The sequence below is a fragment of the Mollisia scopiformis genome (genome assembly GCF_001500285.1).
Source record: "Mollisia scopiformis unplaced genomic scaffold LY89scaffold_40, whole genome shotgun sequence".
Classification (NCBI taxonomy): domain Eukaryota; kingdom Fungi; phylum Ascomycota; class Leotiomycetes; order Helotiales; family Mollisiaceae; genus Mollisia; species Mollisia scopiformis.
Window position 1 is genome coordinate 336751 of NW_017263620.1, and position 13729 is coordinate 350479.

The 13729-nt window shown below is 47.6% G+C and overlaps 5 protein-coding genes across 5 annotated transcripts; all 5 read left to right on the forward strand.

Moving 5' to 3' along the window:
• The first annotated feature begins 94 nt into the window (after window positions 1–94).
• LY89DRAFT_692239 (Anp1-domain-containing protein) lies at window positions 95–2423 on the forward strand. Its single transcript, XM_018216493.1, has 6 exons — window positions 95–437; window positions 510–1186; window positions 1234–1553; window positions 1600–1695; window positions 1745–2074; window positions 2129–2423. Exons 1-5 carry the CDS (start codon window positions 367–369, stop codon window positions 2063–2065), a joined length of 1485 nt encoding a protein of 494 aa, XP_018061241.1. The 5' UTR covers window positions 95–366; the 3' UTR covers window positions 2066–2074; window positions 2129–2423.
• Window positions 2424–2851: 428 nt separating this feature from the next.
• LY89DRAFT_702760 (uncharacterized protein) lies at window positions 2852–7831 on the forward strand (the record flags this gene model as incomplete). The annotated part of the gene is made up of 7 exons (XM_018217271.1): window positions 2852–3224; window positions 3274–5810; window positions 5855–6135; window positions 6188–6530; window positions 6579–6979; window positions 7028–7517; window positions 7568–7831. The coding sequence occupies 7 exons, from the start codon at window positions 2852–2854 to the stop codon at window positions 7829–7831; spliced, it is 4689 nt and encodes a 1562-aa protein (XP_018061242.1).
• Window positions 7832–9697: 1866 nt separating this feature from the next.
• Window positions 9698–10419, forward strand: LY89DRAFT_790263 (uncharacterized protein; the record flags this gene model as incomplete). The annotated part of the gene is made up of 2 exons (XM_018223350.1): window positions 9698–9967; window positions 10021–10419. Coding segments are annotated over exons 1-2 (567 nt in total), but the record flags the coding sequence as incomplete, so codon positions are not given.
• Window positions 10420–12041: 1622 nt separating this feature from the next.
• LY89DRAFT_399972 (uncharacterized protein) lies at window positions 12042–12491 on the forward strand. The gene has a single exon (XM_018207257.1). The coding sequence runs from the start codon at window positions 12164–12166 to the stop codon at window positions 12401–12403; it is 240 nt and encodes a 79-aa protein (XP_018061244.1). The 5' UTR covers window positions 12042–12163; the 3' UTR covers window positions 12404–12491.
• Window positions 12492–12638: 147 nt separating this feature from the next.
• LY89DRAFT_678470 (uncharacterized protein) lies at window positions 12639–13558 on the forward strand (the record flags this gene model as incomplete). Its single annotated transcript, XM_018213747.1, has 2 exons — window positions 12639–12806; window positions 12857–13558. The coding sequence occupies 2 exons, from the start codon at window positions 12639–12641 to the stop codon at window positions 13556–13558; spliced, it is 870 nt and encodes a 289-aa protein (XP_018061245.1).
• Window positions 13559–13729: the final 171 nt, after the last annotated feature.

The following is a 13729-nucleotide window of genomic DNA, read 5'->3' on the forward strand; positions in this document are numbered from 1 at the left end:
CGCCATTTCAGCCCAGTCATCACCGCCTCGCTTAGATGTCTGTATTTGAAACAGGCGCGAAGCTACCGATACTGTCTAAATTCTAAGAATAATACTGTGCTGTGAATGTCTCTTCTCACCCACATATCCCAAAATCAGCGCTCGAAGTGAACACTCGCTGCAAATGAGACCATCCTGACACCATTGTCACTTCTTTATCTGCCGTTACCGATAAGAACTTCGTATCCATCCTGGTCGATTTAAGGGTACGGGCAAGGGCCCAGGGGTCGAACGCGAACGTCAGCTTGGAATCTGTCAAAAACTGGCACGTTCGCAAGCTTCCACCATCCACCACTTCAATTTCCTCGTCCAGTCACTCCTTTGAAAATGCTTCCGCGTCATCATGCGAGTAACGGATACCCAAGGCACAAGGAGACATACTCGATTTCCCCCCATAGGTGCGCATTCATCCAAGCCGGAGTGTCCAGCAGAATCTCCTCAGTTAGTCACTAACCTCTCAAACGCCGCAGATTTCAGCCTAGGACAACGCCCGCAGCGATCCGACGGAGACATACCCTTATATTTCGATCGATTGTAGCTTTAATTGTTTGCCTATTCTTCTTTTTCGTCTGGCCCGGTGCCTCCATACTTCCAGTGCTCTCGTTAGGCTTGTTATCTTCTGGGGAAGATTTCCAGCTGGAGACTGTACGATACTATGACCTCTCGAATGTTCAGGGGACTGCAAGGGGTTGGGAGAGAGAAGAGCGGATTTTACTTTGCGCCCCTTTACGAGATGCCGAATCCCATCTACGAATGTTCTTTGGACACCTGCGCAACTTTACATACCCTCACCATCTCATAGATCTCGCCTTTCTCGTGTCTGACTCGAAGGATCAGACTCTGCCGTTGCTTTCTCAGCTCTTGGAAGAGCTGCAGGCCGACGAGGACCCAAAACAGCCATATGGAGAAATTTCCATCATTGAGAAGGACTTTGGACAGAAGGTCAATCAGGACGTTGAGAGTAGACACGGTTTTGCTGCTCAAGCAAGCCGAAGAAAATTGATGGCTCAAGCTCGGAATTGGCTGCTCAGTGCTGCTCTGCGCCCATACCACAGCTGGGTTTATTGGAGAGATGTGGACGTGGAAACAGCGCCTTTCACTATTTTGGAAGACCTAATGCGACACAACAAGGATGTTATTGTGCCCAGTATGTAACAGATTTTGCCTTGAGAGACGCTCGCTAATTTTTGTTAGATGTATGGAGACCTCTTCCCGACTGGCTCGGAGGCGAACAGCCCTACGATCTCAACTCCTGGCAAGAATCAGAAACCGCTCTGGCATTGGCAGATACCCTAGACGAAGATGCAGTTATTGTTGAAGGATACGCAGAATACGCCACATGGCGACCGCATCTAGCATACCTCAGAGATCCGTATGGGGACCCTGACATGGAGATGGATATCGATGGTGTTGGTGGTGTTAGTATTTTGGCAAAGGCTAAAGTTTTCCGATCCGGAGTCCACTTCCCAGCATTCAGCTTTGAAAAACACGCAGAAACAGAAGGCTTTGGAAAGGTAAGTTTTGGAGTTGGCTTCTGCGTACAGGTCTAACATCTAGCAGATGGCGAAGCGAATGCAATTCTCTGTCGTTGGCTTACCTCACTATACCATTTGGCATTTGTACGAACCTAGTGTAGATGATATCCGTCACATGGAGGTGGGTGCTACACTTCACATTGTTTTGCGTCACTGACATTTTTTGTTAGGAAATGGAACAAGAGCGTATAGCTCGTGAGAACGAAGAAAATGAACGAGCTGAGCGAATGAAGAAGATCAAAGACCAATTCGCGGACCCGAACAGCCAATGGGAAAAGGATAAGAACGACATTCAAAACGAGGCCATGAAGGAGAAAAAGGAGAAAGAGCAAGCGGAAGCTAAGGCTGCTGAAGCATCGCGTGAAAGTGGCGCTGATGCGAAGAAAGAGTCAAAAGAGGAATCTAAATCAGACTCGAAAACTGAGTCAAAAGCTGAGTCTAAGACGGAATCTAAGCCGGAAAGCAAAGACGCCCAAGCAAAGGCGCAATAAGTTCTGGGAGTAAGTAACGCAGCATCAATCCAATCTGATGCTTCTTTGCTGACTTGCGAAAAGTGACTGCTCGGGATGGTTTGAATCATATATATGCTGGAAGCTCAGACTTCGAGCCTGGGGACGCCCTGCTGCACAATCAATGTTGCAGAATCATTCTGCAACACTCTAGTTTATTTCGACCAAAGAGCATAAACGCTGGTTCGGAATTGCATAGCTGAATCTCAGGAGAGATATCAGTATTCTTGTGATAAATTTGGAGCGCTTCAAAAGCTTGCTTCACTGTAGTGTAATCTGGGTTGGAGTTTTGTAAAGTACTATAGATAGGAGCATTGAGAATACCACTGCATGTCAAAACAAAATCCAGTCTTAGATAATTTTGATAAGAATCTTCGAGCGTTCGTGTTTCCAGGCTGATATTTCGAATAAAATGGTCACGTGCAATTCACTGCCGGGATTGAAGCTGGCTTCAAGGCTGTTCATCCTGGGAATTGGAGGTTTAGTATCACTAGGTACCCTTTCGCAATACGACAAACATTGGTAGCCGATTGCTATTTGCATACTACCTGGTACGAAGAAGCAGGGTTATAATTTACGTTATTACGAGCTTCGATTCCATGTTGTGTCGTGTCCAGAAGCATTATGAGCAATGATGCCCCAAGCGTGAACTCGCAAACATCCGGACAGATAATAGCTACGCCTTCGTCCTCCATACATAGCGGCGACGCCGCCTCAATACTTGAAAAGGCCAGGAACGACTTGGGCATGGAGAGATCAGGAGAAGACATGGCAAACTCGCAGAAGACATCCATTTCAGTAGCGGTCGACCCCGTCGCGCTGATCACTACAGAATGTATAACAGTTACATCTGCCATGCGCAAACATGCTCGATGGGCTCATTCTTCAGTATCTGCGATCCTTGGCGGAAGTTCCACGCCGATGAGTCCCAGTTTACAAAGCTCGAGGCCTGCCACTCCGCGAGACGACCTTAACAAGGTTAAAGGACACAAATCTAGATCATCTTCAGGTCTAACGGACGGCGATGATGGAGGGCTGGCAAATCGATGGGGGCTACGGGGTAAGAAGGGCAAAAGCATGCAGGATAACCCTTTGATGGCTGGCTTTGGGCGACTGAGGCGTGAATTAACTGGCTGTAAAGGTAATTCTAAGAGCTCCAGTCTTGCAATAAAATGCTTACTATCAAGCAGATATACATAAATTCGATACACCATCCTTACTGCACCCTTTCCTCCAAGTCATCCAGGCTTCTGCGACCTCTGCTCCTATTACCTCTCTTGCTCTCGTTGCAATCACCAAGTTCTTCTCCTACAACCTAATAAGTCCAGAATCCCCACGACTTGCCCTAGCCATGCAATCACTATCCGCAGCTATAACACATTGTCGATTCGAGGCCAGTGACTCTGCAGCCGACGAGATTGTCCTTTTGCGGATCTTGAAGCTCATGGAAGGAATGCTGTCAGGCCCAGGAGGAGATCTGCTGAGTGACGAGAGCGTCTGCGAAATGATGGAGACAGGGTTAAGCATGTGCTGCCAATCAAGGTTATCGGAACTGCTACGACGATCTGCAGAAATGTCTATGGTTAAAATGACACAAGTCATCTTCGAACGTCTGAAGCATCTGGAAATCGAGGCTGGAGACGAGGCTGAGGCTTTGGATGAAAAGACCAAAGAAGACATGGACACCGTGAAAATGGATCCATCAGCAAATGGCAACGATGCTATAAAGTCATCCTTAGCTGCGCCTCCTGGCGAATTACGGCCATCGTCAAGTTTTGATAAAACGAGGAATGGAAATAATTCTTCCATGGACAATGTCTCTGAGATGGGAGTAGCTCCGGCCTCCGAAGCTTCAGATGAAGCGCCCATAAAGCCATATTCTTTGCCATCTATACGAGAACTTTTCAGAGTACTCGTAGACTTACTCGATCCCCACGATCGTCAGCATGCTGATGCTATGAGAGTCATGGCTTTAAGGATCATCGATGTGGCGTTGGAGGTAGCTGGGCCTTCAATTGCCAAGCACCCCTCCCTTGCAACCTTGGCGGAAGACAGTCTGTGCAGATATCTATTCCAATTGGTTCGATCAGACAACATGGCAATATTGCATGAATCACTGATTGTTGCTGGTACTCTGCTGGCCACTTGTAGAGGTGTGCTCAAGTTGCAACAAGAGCTCTTCCTCTCTTATCTGGTTGCCTGCTTACATCCTCGAGTTGAGATCCCAAGAGAGCCTGGGATAGACCCTTCACTGTATGCTGGTGTGCCGCAATCCCCGAAGCTGGTCAAGCCCCCACCATCACAAGCAAGCAGCGGGAGATCTACTCCAGTACCCGTAAAAGACCGGCAAAAACTTGGCATGGAAGGTGGATCTAGGAAACCTGATGCCAGGGAAGCAATGGTTGAAAGTGTTGGTGCTCTTGCACGGATACCCAGCTTCATGGTTGAGCTCTTTGTCAACTACGACTGCGAGGTTGACAGGAGCGATCTATGTGAGGACATGGTTGGATTACTATCTCGCAATGCCATCCCTGATTCTGCGACTTGGAGCACAACCAGCGTGCCACCACTTTGCTTGGATGCACTGCTGGGCTACGTTCAGTTCATCGCGGAACGACTAGATGACGAGCCTCGATTTGATGGTTATCCAGATCGTGCTCAACTCCGCGAACAACGTCGAAGAAAGAAGATAATAATCCAAGGAGCGGCAAAGTTCAACGAGAACCCGAAATCTGGACTCGCATATCTCCATGCTCAGGGTATCATCAAGGACCCAAAAGATGCCAAATCTGTCGCTACTTTCCTGAAAGGTACTGCGCGCATCAATAAGAAAGTGCTTGGTGATTTCATTGCGAAGAAAGGTAATGAGGCTGTCATTGAAGCCTTCATGGAAGATTTTGATTTCAACAACAAGCGTATTGATGAGGCACTTCGGGAGCTCTTGGAATCATTTCGACTGCCAGGAGAGTCAGCATTGATTGAGCGAATTGTCACTATTTTCTCCGAGCACTATTGCGCTGCCGAGCAGTCTGAAGCAGTTATTGCAAACAGCGATGCTGCATTCGTATTGACTTATGCCGTCATTATGCTCAACACCGAGCTCTACAACCCCAATGTCAAAGCAGCAAACCGTATGACTGTCGAGCAATTCTCGCGCAATTTACGTAGTGTCAACGACAAAAAGGACTTTCCGCTAGAGTACCTTCAAGCCATCTTCAACTCGATCAAGTTCAATGAAATCATCTTACCAGAAGAGCACGACAACAAACACGCTTTCGACTATGCTTGGAAAGAACTCCTATTGAAGACAGAGTCTGCTGGAGACTTGATCATTTGCGACACGAATGTCTACGACGCAGATATGTTTGCTGCAACTTGGAAGCCAGTAGTTGCTACTCTTTCATATGTCTTCATGTCTGCGAGTGACGACGCTGTGTTCTCGAGAGTGATTACAGGCTTCGACCAGTGCGCACGAATAGCAGCAAAATATGGCCTGACCGAAGCCGTGGACCAAGTCGTCTATTGTCTGAGCTACATCACCTCTTTGTCCACAGAAGCACCCTCAAATACAAGTCTCAACACTGAGATTCAGGTTGGCGAGAACAGCGTCATGGTCAGCGAACTTGCGGTCAAATTTGGAAGAGATTTCAAAGCACAACTCGCCACCGTTGTTCTATTTCGAGTAGTAACTGGAAGCGAGGCTGTTATCAGCAGTAGTTGGAAACATGTAAGATTCCCTAACTCAATATTGATTGCATACTGACAAATCAGATCGTTCGCATTTGGATCAACCTCTTTGTGAACTCCTTAATACCTCCTTTCTTTGCACCAAACCGCATGGAAATCACCCCAATCCCTCTTCAGCCACCTTCTCAAATCATCGATCGTGGTCAGAAGAGCGAAAGTGGTCTTTTCTCTGCTTTCACCTCGTACATTTCAAGCTATGCTGCAGATGACCCACCAGAGCCTTCAGATGAAGAGCTAGAGAGTACGCTGTGTACTGTAGATTGTGTGAACGCATGTTACATGGGGGACGTCTTCGCCAACGTTGTGTAAGTGCTGGATCCCATACTTCTAGAAATGAGGCTAATTATACATCAAAAGCAACATGCCTGTTGATGCTTTAAAGCCTCTCGTTCAAGCATTACTTGAGCAACTCCCAGATGATCCAACTTCCGTGGTCATATCCGTTAAGTCTGAAGCAGAACCGCAACCAGGAACAAACGGTCAGAAGTCTGTTATCAATGGGCCAATATATGACCCATCAGTCGTTTATCTATTAGAGCTTTGCACTGTGCTGGCCCTCCGAGATAAAGAGACCGTATTGAGTCTCGGTAGCAGTGTCGCTGGAGCATTGCAGGGAGTGATGCGTAATGCACATAGCTATCATTTCATCATGACATCGAGGACAATGTTCTATCTTCTCCATTTGCTCCATGCAAGCTACGTACGTGCTCGATATCCTTGTTATCTCATTCATATCTGACATTTGTAGGAACACGACTTCATCCGCGTGCCTGTCGTGCTGCACACAATATCAAGCTTCAAGAAAGATCTCTTCGATCGCTCTGCGCCACTGGTGCTGCAAGGTTTGACCGCATGTATCAAGGAGCCTGGGCCTCTCAGAAACGAGATCATGACTTCTCCTGACTTTTGGGTCATCCTTCGGAATTTGACAGGGAATGCTCAGTCAGCTCCTGTTGTATTCGAAATCCTTGAGGGCGTGGTTGTCGGCACACCACCAACCATAATGGCAGACAATTACGAGTCGGCTGTGAGGTTGCTGAACGACTTCGCATCGACTGGTAGCGTGGGCTCGACAGTGGAGCAGAAGCAAGACAAGAAGGCGAGACGTGGCCAGCAGCAGCAACAGCCTGCAAAGCAAGCTAAGCCGCAGTAAGTGACCTTTCATCGACTCAAAAAGCAAATACTGATGGTGCATAGAGTCGAAGCCGCTGTCGCTAGGGGTGTCTCCGCAATCAAGATGATCTATTCATTAACATCGCGAATACCGGTATTAATGAAGCAGTCACATCTAGAAAGCAAAGAAGCCTGGGCCGCATATTGGTCACCAATTTTCCGAGCTTTGACCACACAGTGCACGAATCCTTGTCGACAGATTCGACATGAGTCTTTCGCTTCATTACAACGAACACTTCTGTCACCTGAACTGACTTCTGGTGAGCACGAGGAGTGGACTGCTATCTTTGGCGAAGTACTCTTCCCTCTTATCGTAAGACTTCTGAAACCCGAAGTCTACTCTTCGGACCCTGTTGGGATGAGCGAAACCAGAGTCCAAGCAGCTACGCTGTTGTGCAAGATTTTTCTGCATTACTTAGTTCTGCTTTCAAAGTGGGAGGGAATGCTGGATCTTTGGCTCAAAATCCTTGATATTATGGACAGATTGATGAATAGCGGGCAAGGTGACAGCTTAGTAAGTCATGATCTGCTCTTTCAAAGTAGGCTTTACTAACCAATCAACAGGAGGAAGCAGTCCCCGAAAGCCTGAAGAATATCATTCTTGTTATGTCCAGCAGCGGCTACCTCGTGCCGCCTAGTGAGGACCCATCTCAAGAGAAACTATGGACAGAAACATGGAAACGCATCGATAGGTTCCTCCCAGACCTGCGAAAAGAGCTTGATCTGGACCCGAAAGAACCACCCCCAGCTGCTACCGAACTAGCAGCTCCTGAAGAGAAGATCGATGAACCAGCTGCTTCAACTGAAGTGGAGGTAGCGGCTGAGTAGTGTACGATATTTGTACAAACAGAAAAAAGAAGAGATAATTGGTTTTCCCGTTTTGGATTCGGACAAGTAAAGATGGATGGATGGAAAGGGGTTCAAGGAAGACCAAGATGGTCAGCGAATTTCGTGCATGTTGCGGCATAGTTAGCGATGTGCGGAAGCACTTGTATAGAAAGCGTCAGGTCCCTTTACTCTCGTTGACTTCCGTGCAGTGGTTGGTGATGTCTTCCCGAACCTTGGACGAGTGTCTTCCTCCTGATCCTTTGGCTCGCTCTGTAAATGCCCTTGATTTCGGGGACAATCAGATTCTCTGGCTGACCAATAATGAGCAAGGACGCATAGCTGTCTTGCTGCCTTACTGCCTTAGTCTTGCAGCTAACGTTGTCACAAGGTCCTTCCAGTTTACGTTCAATGTAAACCCATCCCGAAACATCAATAGAAACAAATCAAAGTACGCAGCCGACGTTGCGCGATGCGAGTTACCGTGTGCAATGGACCTCAAGCCGAGGAAACCGGAGGCAGCTTTGAATACGTTTTGTGGCTTGAATTTCATCTGTCATGATGGCTGCCTGCGACTATCATTGCTCGATAAAGGTGCGGGAACGTGGAGAGTTGCCACCGTTGATCTCAGCGCATCAGGTATCATCACCAGTGTGGAATTTCAGCTTCAGCCATCTTTTCCGTGTTCCTACAGATTTTGCCGTTGCTTCGAAGATTAATGTTTGGCGTGTGAATCTCGACATTTCGCGACGAGATGTCCGTATTCCATTCTATTGATATCAGCTTCATTCTGAGAAATGAAAGGCCTCTCTATGGATGGAAGCTCTAGTAGCTTTTGATTGAGCTGACTGTCCTTCATGGCTATAAATCAATGAGTTCGACATCTCTCACTTGATTCGTCTTTTCAAGGCTCACAGCGCAAGGCTGAGCTAAAGAACCAACACCTTGAAATGTGCTCAGTTCATCGCCTGACAATTTCATCATTGGTACAAGGATAAGCTCTATTTCATGTGGCTGTGTTGGCCTGAGTAGCCAATAGAGCAAAGAGTCGAGCGCCATTCACCATCCTTTGCCACCTTTAGTCACTCCTCACCGAGGGGCGTTTAAAGCTCAGTCGAGGAGTGCATGGCATCATAGCATTCATTGCCATGCCTTGGTTTTGGCATCATCGTAGCAAGATGATGCTGATGATGATGGAAATACGATGATCCGAGCTCGTGACGGTCATTTCGCTTGAATTTGCACTCTGCGAAAATGTCTATCAAATGTTCGCTCTATTGCTCAGTCGTATTTCCAGAAAGTAATACAGCATCTATTCACAATTCTAAGCATGTTCCTGCGCCTTTGGGATATTGATTTTCAACGGTTATTGATTTTGTTCCATAACAAGGTGTCTGTGAGGTCGTGCATACTTGTAAATTGACAAGAGCAGAGCCTCTTCAGGTGCCCAACTTCCAAGTCTCTCAAAAGTCGGTCGCTTCCGACAAACACGATAGATGTTGTATCATCGGTTTCTTTCCTTCTCCCATCTCGGCTGTGCCCGCTTCACCGACGTTCCTATGACGTGCAATCCAGGGATCTTACGGCCCTTAGTCTTGGAAAAGGAGTGGTCTGATGCTAATTTTCTTGACCCAATGTCCCTTTCAGGGACCTTGCTTTGCCAGATCTTGAAAATCAGGGGGTTTTCAGGGCATGTCTGAGCCTCTTCTCCCGTCTTTCATCACTCTCTTTCTAAGGTTCTTCCAGAATGATCGGCAAATATTGCTTGAATCTGATTACGAGAACTCAGAGGCAAATGTGTATATCTTCGGTGAGGCATAAGTATAAGACCACACTCTCTCATCAGCATGAGATACACAAAAACGTCGACAACCACATCTTAGTCAAGCGGTCCTAAGAAGGTTGTCGAGTCATATCTCAACTTTGTCATTTCAAATTCCACCCTACCACTTCCATACTGATGCACTCGACATGGCTGGATCTCGAAAAACAAGATTCGTTACTGGTCCTTACTCTTCTCGGCGTTCACGATTGGCTCGTACCAATAGGCGTCAAAAGTTTTCTCCACAGCGCAAGCTTGAGGTCGCCAGAGTCAGAAAGTTGGGTGCATGTGACCTTTGTCGCCGCAGGAAAACTAGGGTTGGTCCCCGAATATGCCAACTTCTCTGAACATACTTGCTGATGCTGTTGAGTGCATCCACGCTCTGATGCTAGTACCCGCCAATGACATTGGGTCTAAGTCCAGTGCTGAGGAGAAAGAAGCCAGTTCATTACTGGAGGCTGATCCGAACATAATCGCTGGAGCAGTTTCTTCCACTATCGCTGCTGGAGATCTCTATCCTGGATACATTGAGCCAACTCGTGGTGAAGATGTTGCTGGCTCTACTGGCCGGATCTTGATGACGCAATTTCTCTCTCCCTCAGGTCATCTAGATGAAGATCGGATTTCTCCCTCACCAATTCTTGGTGCTGTTCCTCCCACAACTTCCTATCAGATCGACGTTGTCGCGGAAGAGCTGCCACTGGCTGGGGCTTGGGAAGGAATGTACCAAGTGGAAGACGACCTTTGGAACATGTCACCACCCCACGAGGTACCACTCCCGTTTGCACCGTCTCTTCTTTGATTTACATGCTAGCTAATTCCACCAGAACCAGCAGGACTTTGAGACAGCTGTCCTTAGTCCCATTGATCTAGCTCTACTCGATTGGGACTATCTGTTGGACTTACCATTATACGAATGGGAAGTTGGCACCACTCCGCCCGTCGATGCTTACCATGCTCAAGTAGGGAAAATAGTCCCAGAAGAAAGCATACCTGTTCCTATGCTGCAGGAACACGGTGAAAATCCGGTTCATTATCACATGAACCATTCCCAACTCGAACCTGATGATATTGCGGCTTTCGATGTGGATCAAAGTCAAAGAGTGATTTCCTGCTATGTCAGTTTATCAGAAGACTACCATAGTTCGGACGACTCTGGGGCAGCGCTGGACTTTCAATGATGGGGTTTTATTTTGGAAGATGTTCCCGATATTGCACTCGGTTTTGGATCAGGCTGGAAAGTCTTGGTTGGCTACAGCTCTAATAACATATCGAATGGGACTTGGGAAAGCGGATGACCTCGAGAGTGGTTTGTTCGGTGTTTGAATTATTCATGTTGGACCGACAATTAAATCTTTGCATTTTACTTCGATCCAGACATTTGGAGGAATCGAACTCGTCAAAAGGCCGCTCTTACCTTGCACCAAGCGCACGAAACTCGCAACTTGTAGCGGTACTGCAGGTAACATCCAAGACCGTCCTATAGTGGTGTAAAGCTACGCCATTCTCCCTGTATTTGCTCCGGCCGCTTGGTTTGCATTCAATGAGACTATCATGCCTAATAAGCAAGAGTAGGACATACAATGAGCAAGCATTGAAAGTGCGACTGTCCCACAATTATTCGTAAGTAGTACAAGTTCGCTTAGTCGAAGCCGGGACCGGACGAAAAGAGCTGGCTCTCGGTCGAGAGTGGTGGGGTCCAAAAACCTTACTTCCAGAAAGGTACAAAGATTATTAAATGTCTCGATCGAGACATGCGGGGTCTTGGGCGCCTCTCTTCAAGAATGACGGACGTACATTAAAAGTCTCAATCGGGAGCTATGGGGCCAAAACACCCCGCTCTGAAAATAGGGCTACTGAGTGGTCTTGATTGGGAGCAATGGGGCCAAAAAGTACCCGGGAACAAAAAACTACCCGAGAGTCTCGTTAGGCGCGATGGGGGCGGCTTGGTAAATAGACCTAAATTGGGAGTAGTGGGGTCCAAGGTGCATCTGTGTACTGTACAAAAAGGGGAAAAGGGCCTTCAAGAGCCTCAAGTACCGTGGGGTCCAAACCGGCTCTCGTATTTCACAGGTGAACCGTACCAATAACCAAAGTTATGGGTTCGCCGAGGCCCTGTTTCGGGAAAGAGGTGTTCGAAATTGACCGGTGAGGTAAGCAGGGTCAGGCGGCGTACATTTTCAAGCACAAGATTCCAAAGTGCTTTGTGCTGACTGTCCCCATCATGATACCGAGTCTGCGACTGAGCCACCTCCTTCGGGAGGGGCATCTTCTTTTACCGACGTCTGCAAGGTTCACGTACTCAAAATCCGGATACCAAGGGTCGGATCCGAACGATCAACACACTGGAGGGATTGCTGCAGCCCTACGGGAAAGTCTAAGCAATCTTTTAAGACCTTACCGGCGACCCTTGCAATTGTGAGACGGTCGGCTGTAGGTGTATTGAGGCACGGATACGCCCATGGGTAACGTTGACATTTTCGCGAGACAACAGCTCTCTAAAACTGCTTTCAATGGTCTTGCTTGGATTGAGGCTTCGGATTCACGCCGTCGATCCACGCTACACACCGACGCTGTCCAGTATGTTCCTGCATCTGACGGCAAGAAGCCAATATCCGCGCCCTTGTATGTCCTGTATGCTGGCTACAATTGGCTACTGCGTCTATGCAACCCTCTTCCAGATTATATTTTCCCTTAGATACTTCATAGGTTTGAACGCCATGATGACCATGTGCAGACTACAAGAATTATAATTATGGTATGACATTTGACCGCTTCCTATCACCCACATCTCATCTGTCGAGAGAGCGTCAATATTTCGCAAGTTCGGTGAATCGGTGTGATATGGATATAAGATGGCGAATGCTAGGTAAGAATAAAGTCTACAAAAGCCCTAGAACTGTCGCTATTCTCAAGCCTACTCAACAGAATTGTAACATTCTTTCTTGCTCTTCTTTTCAAGCGTGGACATAGCCAAAACTGTTCGTCATGAAAGCCAAATCGCCCACTCAAACACGTGGAAATAAAGTGGGCATGGCCCGACCAAGATCAACATCCACACGCAAGCGTAGTCCCTACACCCCGGAAAGAAAAATTCAAGTAGCTCATGTTAGGAGAGTTGGGGCTTGTGGCGACTGTCGCCAAAGGAAGATTGGGGTAAGGCTCTAGCATCCACCCAGAAGGATCTACCGTGCTAACACTTGTAGTGTTTTCATGCTCTGCAAGTAGGGGCGGACAATCTCAAGCTTCGTGAGCCTACAAGGCTGCCTCTCGTGGAGCAGGAAGACGTACCTTTAGTTCGAACGAGCTCAGGCATATCGGCTGGACTACCATCCGTCATGGACCAACACAAAGTAGCCGCGCAGTTCGACCCTGTCTGGGGAACATCCTTTCCTAGTGCCAACATTGAGACTCTAATTACTCCGTTTCGACCGACGTTGATGGGATTCCCAGATCAAAGCGAGAAGCCAATGTCCGTAGGAGCATACGCAATCAATCCTCAAGTCACATTAACTGGCAGTATACCTTGCTTTGACTACAGCCAGAGACTAAGCGAGGGCACTCACAACTTGTGGGCTCCATATCCTGACGTTCAGATTACGTCCTACGCATCGAGAGACATAGCATCAGCATCACATGGAGGATTTCCTGCCGAGTCTGCTCTTCCCTTCCAGTGGGAGAACAATCTTCCAGGTGGAGATGGCTACCATTTCGAAAGAGAGACTACCTACTTCGTTCCAGATCCGTCTTACACCAACCAAGGAGGTAGCAACGCTTACCCGGCCATGCAACTACTCTCCCTGGGTCCTCCAGCAAGTTCCTCTGCAAGACCACATGACCAAAAAGGATTCCCTCAAAGCTTCCACTATTTTGAGACTCCTTCGAGTGAAGCCAATGATAATTGGTGATTCCAATTTGTGATGGAAGGCAAAGTATCGGATGAAGGGTGGTAGAATCACGGCAATCATATGGGCAGTAAAGAGTGTATTGATAAGTCTCAAGTATCAAAGTACAGGAGGAAGAGGGAGAATATATAAGGGTCTGCACAGCTAGCACTAAAAGCCCCTGAACTGAGCCTC

Coding starts and splice junctions, on each gene's coding strand:
- LY89DRAFT_692239 (XM_018216493.1), top strand. CDS start 367: ATGCTTCCGCGTCATCATGCGAGTAACGGATACCCAAGGCACAAGGAG. Junction 438..509: donor TACTCGATTTCCCCCCATAG/GTGCGCATTCAT, acceptor CAAACGCCGCAG/ATTTCAGCCTAGGACAACGC. Junction 1,187..1,233: donor CAAGGATGTTATTGTGCCCA/GTATGTAACAGA, acceptor AATTTTTGTTAG/ATGTATGGAGACCTCTTCCC.
- LY89DRAFT_399972 (XM_018207257.1), top strand. CDS start 12,164: ATGGTCTTGCTTGGATTGAGGCTTCGGATTCACGCCGTCGATCCACGC.